At 42.0% G+C, this 23,274-nt stretch overlaps 1 protein-coding gene across 2 annotated transcripts in view; it reads right to left on the bottom strand.

Moving 5' to 3' along the window:
- Positions 1–23,274, bottom strand: part of CMIP (c-Maf inducing protein) — a 131,617-nt gene that overhangs the window by 37,089 nt on the left and 71,254 nt on the right. For both annotated transcript variants that reach the window (XM_058846104.1, XM_058846105.1), the window contains exon 3: positions 14,931–14,981. In XM_058846104.1, coding sequence (XP_058702087.1) covers positions 14,931–14,981 — 51 coding nt within the window. The remainder of the gene's footprint in view (positions 1–14,930; positions 14,982–23,274) is intronic.

Raw genomic sequence — 23,274 nt, 5'->3', positions numbered from 1 at the left:
GCAGTCTGGGAGCGACATTACAAGAGTCTTCAACGATGGTGGGAAAGCAGCAGAAAACAAATGAATAAATAGAGGAGCCATCCCCAAGAGGGTTGAACTCTGCTGTCCTGAACCTTTGGCCATGGTTACAGTGCTGTTTTTCTCAGCAGAATGCTTTTCACTGTTGAGCGCCTTGCTGAAAGCCTCAATTAAAGCCTGAAACCTATCAGTGGGTTACAGAAGCAATTTGCTGTGTCTCAGCAAGCACTTAGGCAACACCGAGCCATCTGCTTCATTCTACCTGTGGCTGGCTCCAGAGCAGGGCTCAACAATCACTCATGAGCTGAAAAACAAAGCTGCCTGGTAAAGACTCACATGGAGAACAGGAATGTCAATCTAGGGGTTCACTCCCCCTGGATGTAGGTGTAAAAGATACCTTCAGTTGCTGAAAAAATTCACACAACATTTATCATTAATAGCCTGAGCAAGAAAAATACCAAGATAGGAATCCAGTTTCTAGGGGGATTTCACTAAAAGCAGCAGCTCCTGTGAAAATTTATGTGAGTGAAAATAAGATATGCCAACTTGGAATTTGACCCTCCTAGTTACTGACCAGCCAGAGCCACACAGTCAGTGTCACACCAAAATCTTGCCATGCTGACTTTAAATGCAAAACCACTGAATTTAATAAGTACCCAGAAGAAGCAGAATGAGGAGAATAAGTGACACTGACAGGGCATCCATCATTCTCAAATCACTCTAATTAATTAAGTCTTGTAGAAACTCAAAGATCTAAATCTCAGTCCTCTTTTACAGGAGGAAACAACTGAAGTCCACATATGAAAAATTACTTTTCTAGAGTTATTAAGCTAAGAAATGTGACAAAAATCTATAAGCACTTGGTTTTACCATCAGTGCTCAAAAGTCTTTGAAAACTGCTGTGAACAGAAAGTTCAAGAGAGCCTAGAAAACTTTCAGCTTTTTTAAAGTAAGATCTTCATATGTTTTTCTATCCTATAATGGCCTCATCTTGTAGCCCTTGCTCATACACCACTTTCTTGGACAAGAATGGTAATACTGATGTAGTCAACAGCTAAGAAAAATGGACTCTAATGCACAAAATCAGCCAGCATGGAACATTTGCCTTGTTCAGCCCTAGCAAGACCTTTCATGTTAGGAACATCTTAAAGCAGCCAGCACACCTTATCCAAAAAGGGAAAAATGAAGTTAGCCTTTTTGATGACAAAATTTCATCCCTGCTTTGCCACTGCAAGCCAGGGAACATTCTGTACTCTCAGGAACCTGTCTTCCCATCAGCAAATACTATCTTCATTACATAAAGAAAATTACTGGCCATCCCTAATGTCCAAGAGCCTGATAAATTCTAGCTCTCTTCCCCCTTTACCACATGCAGCCTGCAAAGGATTGCTTCAGTCTTTAGCAGGGAGACTTCTGCAGGGACAGGACAGAGCAGAGCTCCTGCAGGGACGGAACGGGAAAGACCAGAGCTTCTGCAGGGACGGGACAGGCTGGAGCTCCTTGCTCATACAAGCAGGGACGGAAAGGGAAAGACCAGAACTTCTGCAGGGACGGAAAGGGAAAGACCAGAGCTTCTGCGGGGACGGGACAGGCTGGAGCTCCGGCAAGGACGGGACAGAGCGGAGCTCCGGCAGGGACGGGACAGAGCGGAGCTCCGGCAGGGACGGGACAGGCTGGAGCTCCGGCAGGGACGGGACAGAGCGGAGCTCCGGCAGGGACGGGACAGAGCGGAGCTCCGGCAGGGACGGGTGCTGCCCTGGAGGGCTGTGGGTGCCAGCAATTGTTTATTTCTTGCTGAGCAACGAGAGCAGTTCCAGCAAGAGGGAAAAGGTCAGGCTCCCGCACAAAGGTCCCCCCAGCTCATTGCGGGGATGGATGACACGGGCTAGTGTTACACTTCAATGTTGACAGTGCTTATGTAAAATGGAGGTGCCTCTTGCTAGATACAAAGCTGCAGAGACAAAAACGACATAGAGAGCAGACTCTGGAAAAGTTTTCTCCACTGCAGCAGAACATTTTGTTCAAACGCTGCGGAACAAGGAACAGGAAGAGTTGCTGGCGATGTCCAACACACATGTTGGCCTGTCCTACAAAGCCCAGGTGCACCATGTATTCTGCAGCATCACCTGCTGGCATTTTGACCTTTAATGCATTATTGTCATGAAAACAAAGAGGGTATGGCATCCCAAAACTCAGCAATACCCGTGTTCTGCTTTTAATACTAACAGGTATCACTTACTTCATGGTATCCTGAAAAATACCTAAGGTTAACTTGCTGCTAATAAAATTTTCCCTGCTAGTCAGAGATGAACTTAAATCACCAGCTGAATCCACTGAAAGCTTTTGGAACTATGTTCCTACCAGCAACATTTACCAATATAAAAAATAAAAATAAAAAGAAACATGCCTGACAAGACTAAGTCTATAGAAAGTCCCAATCCAGGCAAAGGGCTAGGGCTGAAATGAGATTATGGAAACTTTTCTAAATCAGGGACTTCAAACTGCTCATGCTGCAGTAATCAAACTCTTTGTGACCTTCTGAAAGTTCTGTACAGAAAGACTAATGTGCTGCTCTCTAAAATAGATACAACACAGCAGCAGCAAACTTTTGCTCTCAACCATGTTTTCAGGTCATGGCATTTTTTGCATATTTCATTCTACCCAGCACTGAATTGCATCAACTTCTCTGCTTCAGTTGCTTCTCTGAATGCAATTGCCTTGGTTGAGGCTTACTTTCCCACAAATTTCTTGCCACAGGCCAAAGAAATGGAAGGAAATATTATAGGATAAGCTCTTCTGATTCTCACTCCGTTAAGATCTAAATAACACTTTGTTTTTTGCCAACTCATATAAAAAAGATGTTGGTAAAATCACCATTATTTATTACATTGAGACTGGCACCTGTGAATCTATGGCCTGAATAAATACACCCAGTGACACTCTCTGCCCCAAGCAGCTCGCAGTCTAGATGATTAAAAGCAAGAAGGAAAGAAAGAGCAAGAAAACTAAGGTGATTTCCCTGAGGTCATATGGCAAGCCAGAAACAGAGCAGAACTGAGGTGTTCTGACCCTCAGGCCTCCAAGGCAATTGCTGGATCCTGGCACCCCAAGGAGAAGCGCCACTGGCAGGCACCGTGCCTGCAGCAACCCGAATGTTGATACCCTGTTGCTCTGCTTCCCTATCTGACCACGTCTGGCCACCACCTTTTTCAGCCTACCCTGATTCACCTGGTTTTTTCCACCAGCTCCTGCCACCTTGCTCCAGATCTCACTAACCCAGGCAAGAACCCCCCAAGGCTCAGGTCAGCGCTGTTCCAGAGCTGACAGAGTTCAGTGGGTTCAGCAAGCGGTGACGTGGGTTCAGCTGTTACTGATGCACGACCTGGAACAACCACACAGACACTTCCCGCAGGCACAGGGTTTGTCCTTTGCTCAGGGTACCACTGGGACAGTACCACTGCAAAGGAAAAGAATGCTGAAATAAACACAATTTTAGAAGTATGAAACAGAGACAAAATGCATTTCTGCTTGAACCAAGATAAGTGCAAAGTGGACATGGGACAAGGAGGGGGTCACAGGGCAGGCTCCTCAGCCACCTCTCAGCATGCAACTGGGCAGCTGCAACATTAATGCACTGCAGAACTTGCTCCTGAAGCATATTATGTATCTTATCTACATATATATATATATATACCTCCTTTGCACACAGCTGTCAACTGACTGCCCATCCTTCTGGGCTTCTGCTCTCAGATGTGCTCAACACTACTGAAAAGATATCCTTCAGTAACAACAGGAGATGAGAGGAAGAAACAGGGAGGACATTCTACCCAAGGGAAAGGAAGAAAACTAAAACCATGAAATTCACGAGCTCCACTGAAGACAACCCTCCATGCAAATACAGCGTGTGTGTGTCTCCAAAAACTGAAAGCAACTCAAAAATTGTAGCTTCCTTCTAGGCTCCCTAAGCAGGGAGGGAAGAGGTCATCCTTGGCAGACCTCCTCACTACCAAGCAAAGAAACTGGGTTTTGCTTCTGCTGGTGCCTTGTCCTCCTCTCAAATCCCTGCACAGCCCTTGGGTCCCTGTAACACAGCTGGTTGAGCCAAACCCAGCTCTACCTCATTCCTGCATTTGAGATGCCGTAAACCCAGCTAGAAAACGCAAAAGGCCAACTGTGGCTCCAGCTGCACTTTGCCTGGGCTAATGCGGTTACTCTTGTAATCAGACCTGTCCACAGGGGAGACATTTTTTGGCATGGCCAACGCTGATGCATTCCCCGAAACCCTCCATCCCTGCTTCCATTTCCTTTTGGCAAACACTCCCATTCTTCAGGCCCCAGTTCCAGCACGAGCTTTACACTTCAGGTTGGCAAAACATCAGCTTTCATCCTGCACACAGCAACTGCTGTTCCGTATTTTTCATACCAGAGCCAAGTTGGGGTTTGTTTTTAATGTTGCTTTGGCTATGCGGAATTTCACGATGACTGCAGATACTCCAGCAGAAGCACAAGCCACTCCCTGCTTGCAAAAATCATTGGTAGAGACAAACCTGGTATCTTGGGTTGAAAATTCCATGGGACATGTCCCCAGAGGAAGTCACACAACATTTTTTCCTCCTGATCTTGGCCAGGAGAAAAAACTTCAAAACAGTTGATCAACACAATTGTCCCAGACATGCAGGTAAGGTTTTCCCTAACTGCAAGCTGCTGAGGAGAAACTTTACAAACCCTCCTGAGTTACTTAAATATCTCCTGCAGAATATGAGTGAGAAAAACCTTCACAGAGAGGTTGCTGGCCTCACACAACAGGGCAGGAGCCAGGCACCCTGCTTGAGCTACAGACTTGAAGAGCCTCTGACTCATTAGCAGAGGGAAGGTTTCAAACATGTTCAGACACAACTGCCTCCTCCTCCTCTTGCAGGACCTCACTGCTCCCTGCTGCAGCATATTTGGCCCTTTTCCCCAGAGCAGCAAGTGCCCCACACGGCCACTGTCTGTACATCAGGATCTCAGTGTTCTGGCAAAACCCATAGTTTCCAGGGAATTGTGAGTTTGACCTGCTCCTGTATTTGCAGTATGACCCAGAGCCAGAAAAACCATGTCCAATTACAAAAAAAAAAAAGAGAGAAGAGCAGACTATTAGAGAAAAAGCAGGAATATGTGTACCATACACACTCCACACTTTCTGAAGCCTTTAGTGGACTAAGTGCACTGAGTGCACAGGGGCAAAAAAGTAGTATTAAATAAGTAAAGCACAGCAGACACCGTGTGACTGCGGATTTCGACATGTGGCAAACAGCACAGATGACACAAGGCACTGTGAGATTAAGTGCCATCTAGGTGTGGTCCTTGCTGTGTGCTTTTCTATGCAGAGAACTACAGTTGTTACTGACTACATTATAAAATGCCTCTGACACCCAGCTGAACTGATCCAGGTTCCTAATTCCTTTTATCTTCATGCCCTTTATGCTCTACACATGATGGCTGTGTCTGTGGAGCCTTGGCATCCACCAGCAGCTCTCAGCCCATGGTGGGAATAAATGACTTTGTCACTGCAGAGAAAAGATACTGTGTAGGAAAAAAAAAAGGAGCATGCACAATCTTATCGTCACTGCACTTTGACCAGGTCTGGCAAAGCAAAAAGCTGTGCACAAGGCCACCATGGAGCACAGCCAGGCATACCTGCTATGCAGAGCCCCCCTGCTCTGGCACTGCACCCTTCAGATCCCACTCAGGCACGAGAGAGCTGGTCATCACCGGGAAAACAGGACGTGGCCTCATCTGCAAGGCTGCACAACAGATGCCAGTAATTTCAGGCATGTGAGAACCCTGATCGGAAGAACTCGCCACCTGAGAAACCACCTCCAACTGAGAGTAAGCAGCTACTATCGCTACACATTGTAGTAACTGCTAATAAAAGAGATAACCTCAGAAAGATAATCTATCCCACTTTTATTTTCTGGGAAATTCCAATAAGCTGAGGTAGCACCAAGTAGAAAACAAAGCAATTATTTCTTCCCAGATATGCAAAATGGATTAAAAAGCCACGTCATCCCTTTTCCTTACTACTCTCTACTGCTGGCAGTGGACACCCTCAGCTTTTTCTGCTCTTCTCCCATCTCATCAGTCAGCAAAACCTTCCAAATGGACGTTTACTCACCTGTTTCACTTTCTCCTCCTTGGCAAATGTATTAGTTTGTTGATTTTCAAGCTCCTCAACACCATAAATGGCTTTGAAATTAACTTCTCTCTTGTGCACCTGCATCATCAATGGCGTCAGCAAGAGAGATGTGCACAGCACAAGGAACATGTTTGTGTCAGGAAGCTGCAGCAGAGCCTTAGGGAGAGCAGGGACTGGATGCTGATGTGATACTTGCAAGCATCTTAAAAGTGACTTCAGAAAATTCAGAGCATTTCGATCTTCAGAACACTGGTCTTTGGAGCACCGAATTTTACGGTTTCTCACAGGGAGATGCCCAATTTCAGAGCACCATTTGCATCTGAAACATTCCCATCACTTTGTCCCATGTTTTTATATTGCATCTTATTGTGCCACATCAGCACAAATCCCCAAACTACTGCAACTTCTCAGCCCACCAAAATGCCACTGGATCTCTGCAATTTCCTTCTCCTTTGTACAAGTGCTGCATGATGTGCAAGACTGAACAATGACTCACAGCTTTCTGATCCCAAGACTCATGTCCTTGCTGAGAACCAGAGATCTCTGAGGTGCCCCCAGAACCACTGCCCATCTCATGTTCAGAATCATCACAACATCCCTGTTCTCCTTGATGGATCTCCCCTCTGGTCACAGCCTAATCCAGTATTCCCATCTTAAAAGATGTAAAGAAAATCTCTGTAAAGAGCACCAGAGATTAGGCTACGGAAAATAACTGCAATGCAATGGCCTCTGAATGAAGAGAGGTGAATGAAGGACATACTTGCTTTTGGATACTCTTTTTTTTCCTAATTTAAAAACCACCAGTGTTCTCAGAAAAAAAGACAAGAAGCTGTGACAGACAAGATGAACATGAGGCTTACAGCAAGAGCTAGTGCAGATGATACAGGCTGTGACACTTGCAATATACTGTTTTACAGTTTTCTCTGGGTATTAGCAGCAGTTTTATAACCCCTAATACATAATGTATAACTATAATGTAAGGACAAAACTGTGCAAGAAATCAAAGAGAAATTTAGAACAACACCTAGATCCCCTTTGATCCTTCAGGGTCATGGAGGTCTTCTGACACCAAGAGTTCTCATAACATCCAGAATGCAGAACTGGGCCCCATGGCAGCAGCTTAACAAGGCACTTAGCATGTGTCATCTCCCAGAGTTAGGTTTTCACACTCAATGCATCATGTGAGGTGGATAATTACACTCCTGGGAAAGCCTACCAGTCTTGTCCTGTCTGCACAAGAGATCTCCGAAAAACAGATTCTTCTGCAGCCAGAAATCTGAACAAGAGAGTAATTTTGGTGCAGCTCTATATTATGACAACTATAGATAAGAAGTTGTAATTTGGTGAAATTCTTGGTCACCATGACCTCAAAATCCTGAATTGCAAAAAATTAGTCATAAAGTCAGCCCTGAAATAATGCGGAGGAGAAATTCACCGGCACAAAACCCGAGGATCCCTCTTGGCCAGTGGCTCAGCATTCCTGAGAAACAACATTTTCCAGCAATTGTATCTGCTCCTCTTCAGAGCTGAGACCTAAGCACACAATAACAAGCTGACCTGTTTATTCAGCTGTTTTTGACACCCCTCTATCTTCAGACCTAATATTAGTTTGAATAGGATAGCATCCAAGTCTAGAGGGGAAAATTTCAAGCTGGTCCTGACTTAGCTAAAGCAAGATAGAAAATAACTATCTAGTTTCTACTCAAATTTCACCACTAGGCCATTAATTGGCTCGAGTTCTGCCTCCTTAAAAAAGGCAGTTTTGGCAATGCAGGAGGCAGCTACGGGTGCACAAAGCATGTGTGCCTGTGGCTGGATGAGGGCAGGGCAGCTCAGAGCAGCAGCTCAGATCCAGGCTTGCATCCCAGCGTGCCGAGAGCCTCCTTGGGTTGGACAAAGTGCTGTGCTGACATGGATACACAGCTCCCAGATCTGAAATGATTCATGTGAAGCCAACACAGAGCACAGCCCGCGCTCAGCTGCCACTGCTGCAGATGTACATTCCAGGAGGAACCTGCACCAGTGGTCCCCCAGAAAGAGTGAGGTATTCTCCCAGTGCAAAGGCAGTGAAAGCTTGAAAAAAAATCTATCCACTCCACCTGTTCCAGTTCTTAAAATATTACCAGCATTTCATACAATGAATAGAAGAAACAACTTTCTGTCAACATCTTGTCTGTTTTTCATCTATTCATTTCCACCTCCCAAGTGAGATTTGTGCCTTTCTGCTGTGGCAGCACAGCTACCTCTAGCAAAATGAGATCCCAGAAACAGAAAACAAGGCCAAGAATTTTCAAGTGACTTCTGATAACAGATGGCCTAAGACTGTCAAACTTGTGCTGGAATATGTGAGAGGCAACAGACTTCATGTGCTCATGAAGATATCTCAAGCCAAAAAGAAAGTAAAAAAAAAGACAAAAAAGATATCCCCCCCAACTTAGCTACAAAAAATAAATGTTATGGAAATAAAAGGCTGTAAGTGTGACAAGATTTCCATTATGTTGCTCCTGAATTTGCAATGAGATTGTTCAGATAACAGGGTGGTTTTATGGATCACCAGATGAACAGCAGGCACACACAGCTGCATTTCATGTTACCTTTCATATAAAAAAGAAGAACAAACCATGCCAGCAAACATCAACTTCACCAAGAGAAGAGTCATCAAAAACTGAAAAATGGTCTCATTGTGTTCACCAGAAAGCTCAAACTTTCAAACTGGTACCAGTCTCACTCCTTGGCAACACAGATCCATTTACACATCTCTTGGATCCCACACCTGTGTCCTACAAAGTCTGGCCTAGAAGAGAATCATGATGCAGAGGAAATGCAGGATATCTTGAAAACCTCTTCATGGTCTCCCATAACTGGTACCCAAGCATTTCAGAGGAAGTGTACAACTACCAGCCAAAATCTTGTGTGCTGCCTTTTATCTGTCCAAGCAATAAACCTGCTTGTCCAAAACTAGCGTGTCATCAAAGCCCAAAATGCTCCCAAAGCCCTGAGGCTTTGAAAGGCAAAACTTAATCCCACAGCTTTGGTTCCCATCATTATATTATTGACTTGCACATAAACACAAAAGAAAAAGCCATCGTTGGACTAATTGTATCATAATTATTTATTGTTTTACCTCAAAGTAAAAGAAAATGGAAACTCCCCTGTTCTGTGAAAATACCTCAGTGTTTCAGCTAAAGAAAGCAAAGAAACAGCCAAGAGAGTTATGATTTTGTATGCTAGGTAACCACCAAGGAGAGGTCTGAAGTCCAGGACTACTACTCCCAAGAACTGCTGAGCCCTTCAAATAGTATTTTCACTATGCAGTAGAGCACGGGGCTATGGAATTGTCACTGGGTACCAAACCTTCCTCTCTCAGATCATAAATTAGGACACTAAACACACCGGCCATTTTAACTACATACAATGTGATTTTTCTCCAGATCTCACAGTTTTAAGGCAAGATTTACTGAGATTCAAGGCTGTAAATGTCTTTAATGTCATCATTTAAAATCTATATAACCACCACTCCTGTATCAGCACTATTTTTAATCATTACCATGGTGACAAAGCCGTAAAGGTGCTTTACACAAGGAAGGCTTTACCACACTTTTGAGAACAGTTGCTCTTAACTTAATACTCCGCAGTTTTACATTTGAAAGAAGAGTAACTCACACTGAACATTCACCATTTGATACAAACACTGATACTCACCCATGGCTATTGCATAAAAAGTATTCAATACTAATGAACAAGAAATTCATAACCTGATCACAGTAAAGACCAGAGCGCCTACCATCATTCAGGTCAAGTATGACTTTATTTGACAGTCAATCCCTTTGCAATTAATAGGGCTGCTTGTGCATGGAAGTATCTGTTTCCTGAAGACACAGATAGAACAATCCCTATGAGAACTAGGGAAGTATTAATCCAAAATTAAAGTTTTTGAACAAAAGCCAACATCACTTGTTTTACTATTCAATGCAAAATGTTTGCAAATCCCAAATGACAACATTGTTCCAGTTTCCTAATTCATGGGATTCAAAACAAGGAGTCTGGGTTTAAAATGAATTTTGAAACAAAAAGTAATGTGAGTGTTGACTACAAGTCAGGGGTGTGCATGTATGCTGGGGTGCATCATGAACAGCATGGGGAGGGGGCTGCTCCCCTCAGCTCAGCACTTCAGAGTTCATGTGCCTGCTTTGGGGCTTCACAGGCTCTCAGCAACCTCCTACCACCTCAAAGTAAACCCTGCACTGCGTGAGGACAAGCATGGCGTGGGTGGAGAGAGGACCAGATGATGTTCAAAGGTCCCTTCCAACCTAAACAATCCTACAATTAACACATTTGCACTGTTCCTGCTAAGAGATGTGTAAACTCCCTAACCAAGCAGCAGAACTCATTAGGGGACACACGGGCACTGGTTAAAAGCATCAGTGGGAAACACAACGTACAGGCAAGCCTTTCTAGAAGATCCAGGTCAACACAAAGCTCAGTTTGAGTCATGCTTCATGCTTTCCTGCAGACCTGGGTCTGTTCTTTCTGTATTGTGTCAATTCAGGACATTCCCCCAAAGGCTGTCAACTGACATTCTGACTGCTGCATCACCCAGCTGACCAGAAAACACGAGCAACTCACCCCACAATGAGGGCAGTGTTCAGGGCTTACTATCAAGCACAATAAAAAATGCAACATGCCCCGCTTGAACTTAGCTTAATTCACACTAAAAAATGTAAATCTATACCTGTACTCTGCACCACAAGAGAAGACCTAAGGATTCCTGGGGAAAAAAACCTCACTGATGACTTTCTAACCAAAATGTAACATGGTACTAAATTAGTCAAGTGTACCTTTTGATGATTAATACTTTTTGCATGTGGTATAATGGGGCTACACATTTTCTAGAGGATGGTACCTCTCTGCTCAGCACTACAAATGCACAGAGTCTTTAGCCTAAAGAGAGCAATACATAAACAGGCAACAAAGTAGATGGATGCTGGCTGGGAAAATAACAAGAGTAGGTATTTGCTTATTTTTGTGTGTCCCAAAATTACTAATCCCAGTATCTCTCAAAGCCAAGTTTAGCTCTATCCATCCCCTACAGAAGTGATTGGTTACCACTGTATCTGCCCTGGATCCAGAGAGGGCAATGAACTGCATGTGCTACTCTTTTTCATATATGCACAGAAAGTGTTGTTATCTTTATTGATACAGTTATGACTTATCAGCTTCCACATACCAAAGATTAAGTATCATGGTTTCAATCCAACCTCCTTGGTCGAGAGGAACTTTCCTTACACAATGGATTAATGATTTATGTTTGAGGAGCTGGAGAGTTGTTAACATGTTCTGTTTATTCTCTGGACAAAGATAATTTCGCTTCGCTACAACCCGAAGGAAATCAGGATTTCTAAATATAGGCTGAGGTGGCCAATAATCCTCCAGGAGTTGTGATACTCATTGATACCCAGATTAAATGAGGAATTATGACTAACCCTTACTGGAAGGGTTTGAAATGGAAAACCCAAAGAGAAGGTGACTACATAAGGAAAACTCATGCTGTCCCTACATTCCTGCTGACTTCATTGAGCACAGTATTCAAGGAAAAAGACACAACTAAAAACTTTAATTTTTAGTTTTTAAAAACTAAAACTTTTTCCTTTTCAAGGAAAAAGACACAACAAGATGCTGTGTAAGCATCTTGACAGCTAGTTAGCTGGATGACACATAAAACCTCTTGGAGCTGGATCTAAAACATGGATAATTATGTGTTTGGTTCTCTTTCATTTCTGTTAATCTGTACCATCTCTTTTATTATTCTTTGGGCTGCAGGAAGAAATTAGTCTTGATTTTTATTTCCACCTTTGTCCCTAGAACAAAAATAATTTCCAGGGTGCCAGTTGGCAAATTGAATTCCCACAGCATGTTAAACCTTAAAACTGCACCATATCAAAGCTCTCTCATGAAACTTAGCACATTCCTACAAAACCAGTGTATGTGTCTGAACCTAGAGCTTCCCCAAATATTTGAGACAAAGCTATTGACTGTTCCTACCCATTTCCCATGTAGGTCAGGGTACACACAGCATCTGACTCCCAAGGCTTCAAGCTCAGGAAAAAGAGTCAGAAGGACGCTGACAGAATAGGAATCTGCTCCCATAATTGTAATTTAAGAGGGGGAAATCCCCACTGCTGGAAGTTCTCAGAATATCAGCTTGCTGTCTGTACAGTGGATTCCTCCAGCCCTGTTTGGGCAGAAAATGAAACTTAAATCTAGTGCCAAATACACTGGGGCTCTGGGTTCAGCTGGGCTCCCTAAATGCTCCCATCACACAAGTACAAAGAATAGTAAGATCATCTCTGTTGAATGTTTTCCCCTGAACAACTGTTACAGCTATCTGCAGCAGTTTGCATCTGTGTTCTACATCCCACAGAAATGTTTTGACCTATTATTTGTAAGACCACTGGACAAATATATCATTCATCAGCACAACCACCCAATTATAATACAGCTGCAGCGATCTCTCTGCCAGCTGGTGCTTTGTGTAAATGCCCCATTCCAGAAGAATAGGTTTCCTGTTTTTTTGTGGGTTCCCTCACTACCTGCTTAATCATCAAACCATACAAATTATGGAGTGAGATGAACCTGGCTCTTAAAGTCATAGGCTACAGTGCCAGTAAAGTGATAGACATCACTAAGATAGACACCCAACTGCACTCCCTCACTTCCCTTCTACACTGACAACTTGTCCTGCTTCTTCAGCCCATTGAGATCTCACTTAAACCTGCTGAAGAGCAGAAAGTTACTAGGTGCTCTTCTTCTCAACTATTAAGTAACAAAACCCAAAAACTAAATTACCTCCTTTTTAGCAAAGAGGAATTTCTTAGTGCCAAGTACCTAGGCAGTAACTAAACCCTGTCACTGTTCTTATGGGAAAACACTATTTGCTATTCTTGGTAAAGGGAAGGGCTTTCAAATCAAGATAATGTTTCACTTGTTTTTCAGAAACAAATTTAATGGGGGTGGGGAGGGAAGCAGGGAAGCAAAAATAAATTCTACTTTGCACCAAGTTAAATTACTCAAAGTTTCCCAAAATGAGAGGCTTGGGTCAGGAGCAGTGGAAAGTTTAAGAAATACTTTAAAAACAACTCCCACAGAGCAAAGCTCCTTCTCCATGACTGAAAGGCATGTAAGGAAGCCAGGTCACTCTGTCTAGCCTGGCTTGCTTTCTTCACCTTTTTTTTTTTTTTTTTAAGAATTTATTTGGTGGGTTGAATGGCAGGGCCATGTTGCATCTTTTACCATATCTTACTTGATGTTTTCCAGAGTTGCACCTCCAACCTCAATTCTCCTCTCACTGCAGGAACAAAGGGGGCATGAGCCACCAGCAAGCACACTGGTACCACAAGTATCCTGACTGGGGGCGAAGTAGAAAAAGAAATTCCATCATTTCTATCCCCGTTTTCTCTGATCATCCCTCCCTGCCAAAGCAGGAGAGAAAATAATAGCCACATGGAGATAGTGCCTCTGAATGCTTTAAGTGCTTTGTTATCCTCAGGAGTTGCAAAGACATCAAGGCTGGCTGGGTACTGTGTTAATGATACTGTCAAGAGGCCAAAATAAAGTGCTACACCACAACCCAGCCTCCTGCTATCAGCACTACCGTCCCACTCTCGTTTGGGCAATCAGGGTAACAGGCTGGAGAATATGCCAGTGGTCTGGGAAAGGAGATCTCAACACTTGGCTTTGCTGATAAGAACCTGGAACCGCTCAGAACACGATTCTGCCAGACACTGATGGCTACATAAAGCACACCAACACTGTAGTTTTGCCACACAACTGTTTTGCAACTATCAAATACACCTACAACAAAACCAGTTTGGTGGGAGGGCTTTCCGTATATTTTTCCATGTGGTTGCTGTCAGCAGGCTGGAATCTTGATAAGCTGCACAGCCAACTTGGCTGACTTCACTGAAACCCTGCTGAAGACAAGTCCTGAGCTGAAAAGCTACTGCTTGTGTTTCCCACTGCAAGGCAAGGGAGGACAACCATATCCCAGCATCTGGCCAAAACTTGTTTCCAAGTGCATCAAAGATCCATACAGATTCCATCCAAAGGTCAGCAGCTACAGTTTTCAATGAGGAATGTGCTGTTTTTGAGAGACAATGTTGTCACTGTGATCCACTTTCCCTACCCAGGGCAATCAGTCCATTGTTCCCACTGAAAATGAGAAAGGGCTTGAGGTCTCTGAAATGGAAACTGCCTTTAATTGCAAATCATCCTAAAGTATAAACACAGACTGATGCATAACTGATTGATGTTACACATACAGTAAACAGCTCTAAAAGATACTCTTTGTCCATTGCTTCTCAGAAAAATAAAAATCAACCAAACAAAAAACCTCAAAATATCCCAAGAGTCCAGAGGATATGATGAGGTGTACTCACTGTAGCATATTACACTTCACAGTACAATACTAAAACCATCCAATCTGTGCTCTAAATGTGAATTAACTGCCTATCCACTTTCTGAAGCCAGTCACACTTTGATAAAGCTGGGCTGTGTAACAAGTCAATGTGCTCACTTCATTCGTGACACAGACATGTTAAAACCGTAGATATATTCTGATTTAGGGTTTCTGCAAGAAAAGACTTTATCCATTCAGGGCTTTGACAATGAATAAACAGGGAACTCTAAAAAGTACTCTTGAAGGCAGAGAACGAAGAAGATGAAGTACAGAACTTACCTTCCACTGCAAAGAATGGAACCACTGATCCCTCAGGTAGCTGTTTGCAGCCTGCAATAAAGAAAAGTTACAGACAGAATCATTAGTTTCTACCAGTGCTTCAGGTCACTCAGGTACTTTATATTATAACCAGTGACACAAAGACCTTGCTGCATTATAAAATACTGAACCAAAACCTTACAAAATATTAAGCTCCTATGAAATGATGTCCAGCTCAAAGACTGTGAAGAATCCTCCGTGAATTCAATCACGTGTGGGTCATTTGCCTCTGCCATTAATTACTAAAAGCAGAGTAGGAAGATGGGCTGACATTTTAACAGGAGGGGTGGGTTTTTTCCACACTCTGGTTTCTTTTCTTGTCCTGCTCCTCAGCTGGCCCCAAAGCAATTCAAATAATGCCTTAGCTCTTTCAGTGATATTAAAACAGTGAAAAGCACAGCACACACAGACGTGCAGATACATGCACAGACTGTTTGCAGCAACGGCATAAATGTTGCAATAATCACTCCCAGCCATCACCCATTTCTGTCTGTATTAAGCACAGCTGCCAGAAATTCCCAGTGTGAAGCCAGGTCGTAGCCAATGGAGGAACAGTTCAACACTCCCAAAGGTCAAAAGGCTTGGTATCAAAAAATATAAAAGCATGTACAGTGACGTAAATATGCATGCCTTAACAAGGTGACATAAGTCTGAAATATTTGAGTGGGTAGAGATGCCCTTTGGCTTTTCCAGCTCCACCTCAACGCTGCCAACAGGCAATTTCTACTCACATTTCAAAATGTTTTACAAAAACAGTGAAAATTACATGTTAGTCTATAAATCCATGTTTAAAAAAAAAAAAAGTGAGGTTCTTTGCCAGTCAAAAAGCACATACTTCTTGCAAATTAAAGCATCACTTAACAAGTTTCACTCCCCAACACCTTTTCAGGTAAGCATTCAAAAGCCACACTACAGAATGTATTTAATCTCCTAACACTCATTCAGTTCACTGATAATAGCAGGAATACCAGAACCAAAAATGCTGTATGGTTACCAAAAACATGTTTAATATCAAGGTCAGCTACTGATGGTTCAGTGACATATATCTGGACTGATAACTCTGAATTAAATGGAGTAATACCCTTTTATATATGTATTACATATTATTTATATCTTAATGAGAATCAATTGTTCTTCCAGTAGATGTCAAGGCAATAAAGCAGGAACAAATATATTACAAATAATTTTGGCTGACCACAGAATTTATCCATAACTTTCTATTTCATGAAGAATGCTGACATATCAGAATATGAAATCACTATAAATGTAAATAAAAAACTTCCTTTTCTATTTTCTCCTCTTTGCAAGCAATGAAAAATTGTAAAAATATTTGGAGTGCAGATCTTCAGGATATTTCAGTCAGCCAACATTTAATGATTTTCTGTTATTTACACAGTATTCTACGTATATGTGGGCATTATAACACAAGACAGACTTTTTACCTGTATGTCATAGAATTCAATTTCAACTCAATAGACTTTATACTGCATTTTAATACAATGAACAGGTCAAAAACAATTTGTCACAAAAAGGCAGAAGAATATTTTTAACATAATTAATAAGACATGAAGGAAATATACATTTCTTATCTTTGCCCAGAGAGAATGCTCTAAAACCTCAACAGACTTCTTTGAAAAATTTAATTTCAAATTGAACCTTTTTTCTTTTATTAAGGAGACACGTGGTTCATGTAGGAGAACAAAAAACCTCCTTTCCAAATTCTGGCATCAAAGCCCTTTAAAGAATAAGTAAAACTGAAGGTTTTTATAGGCTTCATGGAAACCAAGCAATTGTATCAATAATACTGCAAGGTAAAGATCCACTACATTCTTAAAAAAATTAGGAAGACTGAGTTTATAGGAACTATACAAATTAAGATACTGTCATTAAATCAATAAAATCAAAACTATTCTAGTGGAGGAAGTATTTCACTCAAAGAGGCAAAATGTCAACCCGATTCAGTCCCTGGTCTAAAAGTAAGAAAAAATGCTGAAGCCCTATATCGAAATCTGTTAATTATTCTCCTAATTTAATGATGTCAGTAGTACAGATTGTAAGACCACAGCAAATAATTAGAGAATATTGTGTGTAGATAGATTGTGGAAGTGACTGGAGCCCTAACTGTCGGTGAGGACAACAGCATCATGCAGGGGAGGAGGTACAAGTGGACTGCAAATACTGGGGGAGAAAAGAAACAAAGAATGCTGCAAGACAAATCCAAAACTGGCAAAGGAAAGACTTGTATAACTCTATGGCAGCAATATAAAGAAAGCATATTAAAAGTGAAATTATCAAAGTGACTGTGTTCCAAGTGTGGGACCAAGCACTGTCTACACAGAGTGAGTTATTGTAGAGAAGAGATCAAGCAAACTGGCACCTGGGTCTGGGTTAGAAACCTGAACCACTATAAACACAAAGAGCTCAGGTTGTTACTCAAGACCACTTCCCAGGAAAATCAAGGCAAAGTCAACAGAAGATGGAAGAACAAACCTTTAGAGGAGCCCCACACCTCTACTAGTGATCAGGACTCAGTGGTAAGAGAAGCTTGGAAGGCCAATGGCCACTCACCAGCTCTCTTTACACCACGTTGAGCACAGACTGAGTGCTTTACCCCAACCACCCTTATCCTGACACCAGCACTGCCCACTCTCCCAGGCTGCAGGGACTAATCTCCCAGTGCACCCTTCCTGCCACCTGACCCCAGCAAAACCACAGCACCACGCAGGAAACGCTGCATCTTTTGCAAAGGAAAACAAAGATCTCACTCTTGCACAGCATCCCTTGGTCCTCCTTCCTCCTTTTCAGGCTTACACTGAGAAGGCACTACAAGGAGCATTTCTTTCTTACCAAAGGAACAGTGAGCTCATAGCATGCCAGGATGAAAAAAGAGCCACCAAGCTCTTGTGGGTGCTCAGCTGCCCAGGCAGCTCTGCAGGCACTGACTTAACTCGAGCATTCGGTTATTGTGAGCAACATTTCTGAAGTTTAAGCAACGAGCACCCAAGTGTAAAGCAGTGGAGGGAACCACAATTCATTTATGGGGCTGCACATAGACATTTACAATTTTATCTGGTGTGCACTGACAGAACCCAGGCTTTCTGCACTGAAGTCATCACTTCCTGGGAACTGACACCTACAGTTTTTTACTGCAGCTAAGGGCATAGTTTACTCTACTTGTTCAGCTCTAGAGTACAATAAAAAGGAGAAAATGAGACAGAAAATACTTTAAACCAGGCTTTCCTTAGGCATTCTGACCACACAAGGAAAGCTTTTCTTACTTTCAGCCTTGCCCTCGCAGTGAGTCTAGTTCTATACCGCTCTTTTGATGCTACCTTTCCAACTTAAAAAAAAAAAAACAGCTAGAAATGTTTTGCCTGCTGTTGTCACAAATAGTAATGAGACAGGACTGAAGTACAATGAAGATTTTACAATTCTTCACTGTACTTCAATACAATTTTACATATAGAGGTATGCAAAATAATAATTTAGGTCCCAATTCTGCATAATTTTGTTCTCAGACACAGTGGCTTTAATGGGGTAGTGGGTGACACATGGTTCAACTGAGCTTCCTGCACAATCAAGACCTCACATTGTTTTTGTATAACCACAACATAGTAGAAAAATACTTTAGAAAACAGGAAAATGTGGGAGTAAAACTCTTAAAAGTCACAAGAAGATTAAACTACTTGTAGCTTATTTATTATTCCAATGAGGAAGAAGAATATCTACTTTAAGAACCTCTAATGTTGGCAGTATTTTTTTTAAGATTAACTGATCCTGGAACTGTGTTCTGAAGGATTTTATATTCCCATTTTTGGGGTGTCAAGGTTCAGACAGAGAGGAAAAGCCACCTGGGATCAGCTGTAGTATAAACTTTACTCATAGGATTAAACTCTCCTTTAAAAAGACAGCTCACAGAAGAAAAACTCTGCAAGAGATTAAATGCCTGCATATGCAAAGCTTTGGTCAATGTGAGTAAATTTATATCTCTGCTGAAAAAGGAAGTATTTGCTCTGCACTCCAACCACTTCATTTCTTAGTCAAATGACTAGGAATACAAGTTTATCATTAAAAAGCAGTGAACATTTTAAAGGCAAGTTTTTCTTTTTGCTCACAAAAATAGGAAACTGAACACTTGCTTCATGCCAGTGTTAACAGCCCCTGCAAAAATTTGTACTCAGGCAAAGAGGAGACTAAATAGGAACCTGTGTGGCACCGAGGAACAGAACACCTCAAACTCTGCAAGAAACAGAGCACTCTAAAAATTATGGTGAAGACCTCTGCCATTCCTTTAACAGCAAATTAACCACAACATCCCTTGCCACTGGCATGTGTGTTATTCAGAAGAACACAAGAACAGACTTGTCTGTGTAGCAAACTCTTCCCAAGTTATCCCTTGTAACAGCGTCCTTCACACATATGCTTCTAGGGGATTTTGCCTTCTGAAAAGATGTGGCAATAAATGGGATTTGATGAGCCAGATTTTGGCTTTGACTCTTCATGAGTTTATTCTATGATTCTCTCTCTCCCTCACTTGCTTTCTGGTCAGAAGGATGGAGGCTTTGTTATGCTTTTTTTCCAGCAGATATTCATTACTAGGACTCATAAAACAGCACATCTGCCCTCATTTATTATCAGTCATGGGAACAGCAGAGTGTCCCAAGGCTGCAGGAAGCCAAGCCCCATGGCACGCACACAGCTGTACAAAACCTTCACAGTGCTGATTCAGATCCCAGTGTTGCACCTCTGACTTGGGCAGACATGCAAGGGAAACCTGCCACTCTCCTGGCTGAACCCAGGATTTGATGGAAATTGCTAGAAATACCCTTTTCCTCCTTAAAATATTCCCTGCCTCTGCTGGGTTGCGGTCCTTGAATGACCTCTCCATACTGGCAGCATTGGCTGGGCTGGCACTTAAAACAAAAGGCAGGTTCTCCAAGGAGACTAAAATAAAGGATTACTGCAAACCCAATGGAAACATTTACCGTGGGGACTCCCTGGCACAAACAGCGTGGTCAAGCACCGAGTGAACGTGTGACTGTTGTGCTTGTCAAGCCTTCCTGCTCTGTTTGTTTTTCCTTCTGACTACACTCGATTGCCAAGAAATGAATAAAACAACACAAGCGACAGGGATGGAAGTGGTGGCTTAAAGGCTAAAAGAAAGGACACCAGAGGAAAGCAAGGCAGTACTGTCATGACTGAAATACCAAAGCCTTTTTCCTGGGACTCTTCCTACATTTGGTGTTTAGCAGATCGTGAAATTATACTCTAAGGTTTTTTTCAATCTGTTTCAAAAGGTTTTCCCAGTTATTTCACTATCAAGGGTAGCATCCTCTTCACAATCATCCACACACCACCATAATCACACCTTGTGCTTTACAAAGGGAAAGCAGAAGAGCAGAAGCCTAGCCCAGCTCAAGGAGGCCCTGCTATTCCTGATACTAAAGAGCTCACACTTCATCAAAAGCTAAATTTAGCTCCTATTTCCCAGCCTGAAGGGTTTGTGGCCTATGAGCCAGCTTCAGCAACACCTTCTTTCACACCTGCTATCCCAACCGGAGGGAAGAAAAAATATCTGAGATTTTGATTGCTGCTCATGGAAAGGACCAGGGGCCACATCATCATTTGGCAGGGGGAAAGAAAACACAAGCCCTCAGCATATCCAGAAAACTGACAGTCCATGATCCCCAGAAAACTGATTGTCCTTGACTCCCACAGGGGACAATAGGAATCCCCAAATGCCAGGCAGTGAAATGCTCAGATAGCTGTGCTTATTCAACAAACACTGAAGTGGGAAGAACTCCACACATGAAAATGTCTAAATGTGAACCAAGCCCAGATTAAGCTGCCTGAGAACCAAGTCTTCCTCTGAAACTCAGGTAGACATGATCTGATTTCCTAAGAGGAGCTGCATCACCTCCGGTGCTGCCTGACAGATTTCATGTGTTAAAATAGGTTGGGATGGGTCAGTGTTGCCATGGGAGGGCTTTGGGATGATGTAAGGAAAGGTAATGGCACTCTTCCCTCTCTGACTCATTACTGTGCACTAATAAGCCAGAAATAGACCCTGGTGACAGCAGACAGAGGGGATGAAAACTTGAACATGGACAGGGGCTCTCCTGTGGCATCTCACACAGAATAGTTTAGGTTAGAAAATACCTCTAAGATCAAATCCAACATCTAACCCAGCACTGCCAAGCTCACCACTAAGCCATGTCCCCAGGCACCACATCTACATCTTTTAAACACTTCAGGGATGGTGACTCAATCACTTCCCTGGGCAGCCTATGCCCTGAGAACACTTTTGGATAAGAATTTTTCATAATAGCCAATCTAAACCTTCACAGCCTTTCCCTAACCCACTAAGCAGGTCACCTTGTCATAGGAGGTCAGGTTGGTCAAGCAGGACCAGCCCTTCATAAATCCATGCTGCCTTAAGCGAAGCAGAAATTGGAATCTTAAATTTTTCTCAAAAATGAAAAATTAGGAAAGCCTGTGACTCAAAGTACTAAACTGTTTTATTTTATATCAAATGATGTCAATAATACCCCATGGTATTTAATAATTTACAATGCAGCATGTGCAAAAACAAAGATCAAAATATAAAATTTCTATCCATCAGCAATATGAAATAAATTTGGGGTAGTCAAAACAGTTCACTGAGAATTTTTTACATATATATACATACACACACACATATATATATATAGTTCTTTTTTTTTTTACACTTTATTTAAATGCTTTGGAAAACAATAAAATTTCAGGTTTCAGCAAAAATGCACTTTAGAAGAAACATGTTTTGGACTAGTTTGACTTGTTCCTCTATCATACACTTCCTGATAGTAGAGCTGGACATGACATCAGAGCATGCTGCTGCTCAGATTAGCAGGGCAGAATGATTTCATAAAAAAAACGGAAGTCACAATTTTCCAGAGATGTATTGAAGTCTCTCGGATATCTGGAAATAACTGAACTATGCAAAGGCTACTTTCCCAGCTCCTCAGTTAAAGTATCTTTTGGATACCTCTACTCTTTGTTACATATACTAGAGAATTTCTGCTAGACTCAACTACCTCATAAATCCAGCTTTTTCAACTTGATTTCTTCAGCAGACTAAACATAACTTTGAGAACTGTTTTGGATTTGCGAATACACATTACAACTGTAAAGGGGAAATCTAATTTTATACTCCCTCCAATCGACCACATCTGATGAATCAAGATACTACCAAGGACCAAGTCATATTAAAAACATTTTTTATAGTTTGTATTTTGAATTATGTTGAAATTCCCATAGTTATAATGTTATCTGACCCGGAGCGCTCAGCCAGGCAGCAATAAACAGGAGTCCAGCTCACTCCACTTCTTTATGAGCTCCTGTGAGGTTACATAAAGACACCAATCTTTTTGAAGAAATTACCAAAGTATCCATGCTAAGATGTTGCTGTTTCACAAACATATTTATGCATTTGGCTTGTTGGTTTTTTTCTTTTTCCTTTTTTTTTTTTTTTTTTTTAAAGAGACAAATGTCAGGCTGCTCCAGATTACAGCCTGCCTACCCTCCCAATTTCCTTTCCACTCAGCAGGAAGATGTGGGTGCAAACTTTATCTTGTATCCCATTAAGCAGACTCAAAAAGGCAGCTGCCATAAACTACAGAATAAAAGCTTGGAAACAGAATTTGGAAAGGCAGGTGTAACTACTCCATCAGTTGAAATAGATACAAACATAAATGCCAGCACCACTAAGGAAATTTATGGAAAAAGCAGAATCACAATTATCATGAGAAAATCATCCAACTTGGGAAACTGAGACCATTTTCTGTCTAATTAATTCCATTAATGCATTAAGCAAGGAAGATTTCAATATTTCAATAATGAGGATCCTAATCTAGCTTTCAGGAAATGATGGCTTATCTTCCTACCTCCCACTTACAGTCCTACCTGGATGAAATGTATATACAACATAGTCATGGCTGTGTAATCAACTGAAAAAGTAAAATCCCAAACAGTAACAAATAAACTACCTTCCAAAGAATGTTGAAAAACATGAGAGAGAACCATGCAAGAGTTAAGCTGAAGCCAGTTTGGTATTTTTAAGTTATGACCTTTCAAAGTTCTTTGTGGGCCATGCAGCTTTTCCTACTTACTCCAGAGTATTTCCAAAGCTCAGTGCTATGGAGTGCTTTTCTGTCATTAAAACTTGCAGTGACCTAACGGGGCCTATAAAGCCTCACAAGTGGATGAAGAAATCTGGAATAATGTAAACACAGTATCCTCTGTTTGAAAACAACACTTCAGAGAACCA

The sequence above is a fragment of the Poecile atricapillus genome, chromosome 10, assembly GCF_030490865.1.
Source record: "Poecile atricapillus isolate bPoeAtr1 chromosome 10, bPoeAtr1.hap1, whole genome shotgun sequence".
Taxonomy (NCBI): domain Eukaryota; kingdom Metazoa; phylum Chordata; class Aves; order Passeriformes; family Paridae; genus Poecile; species Poecile atricapillus.
The sequence above is the reverse complement of the archived record's forward strand: the minus strand, read 5'-3'. Positions and strand labels throughout refer to the sequence as shown.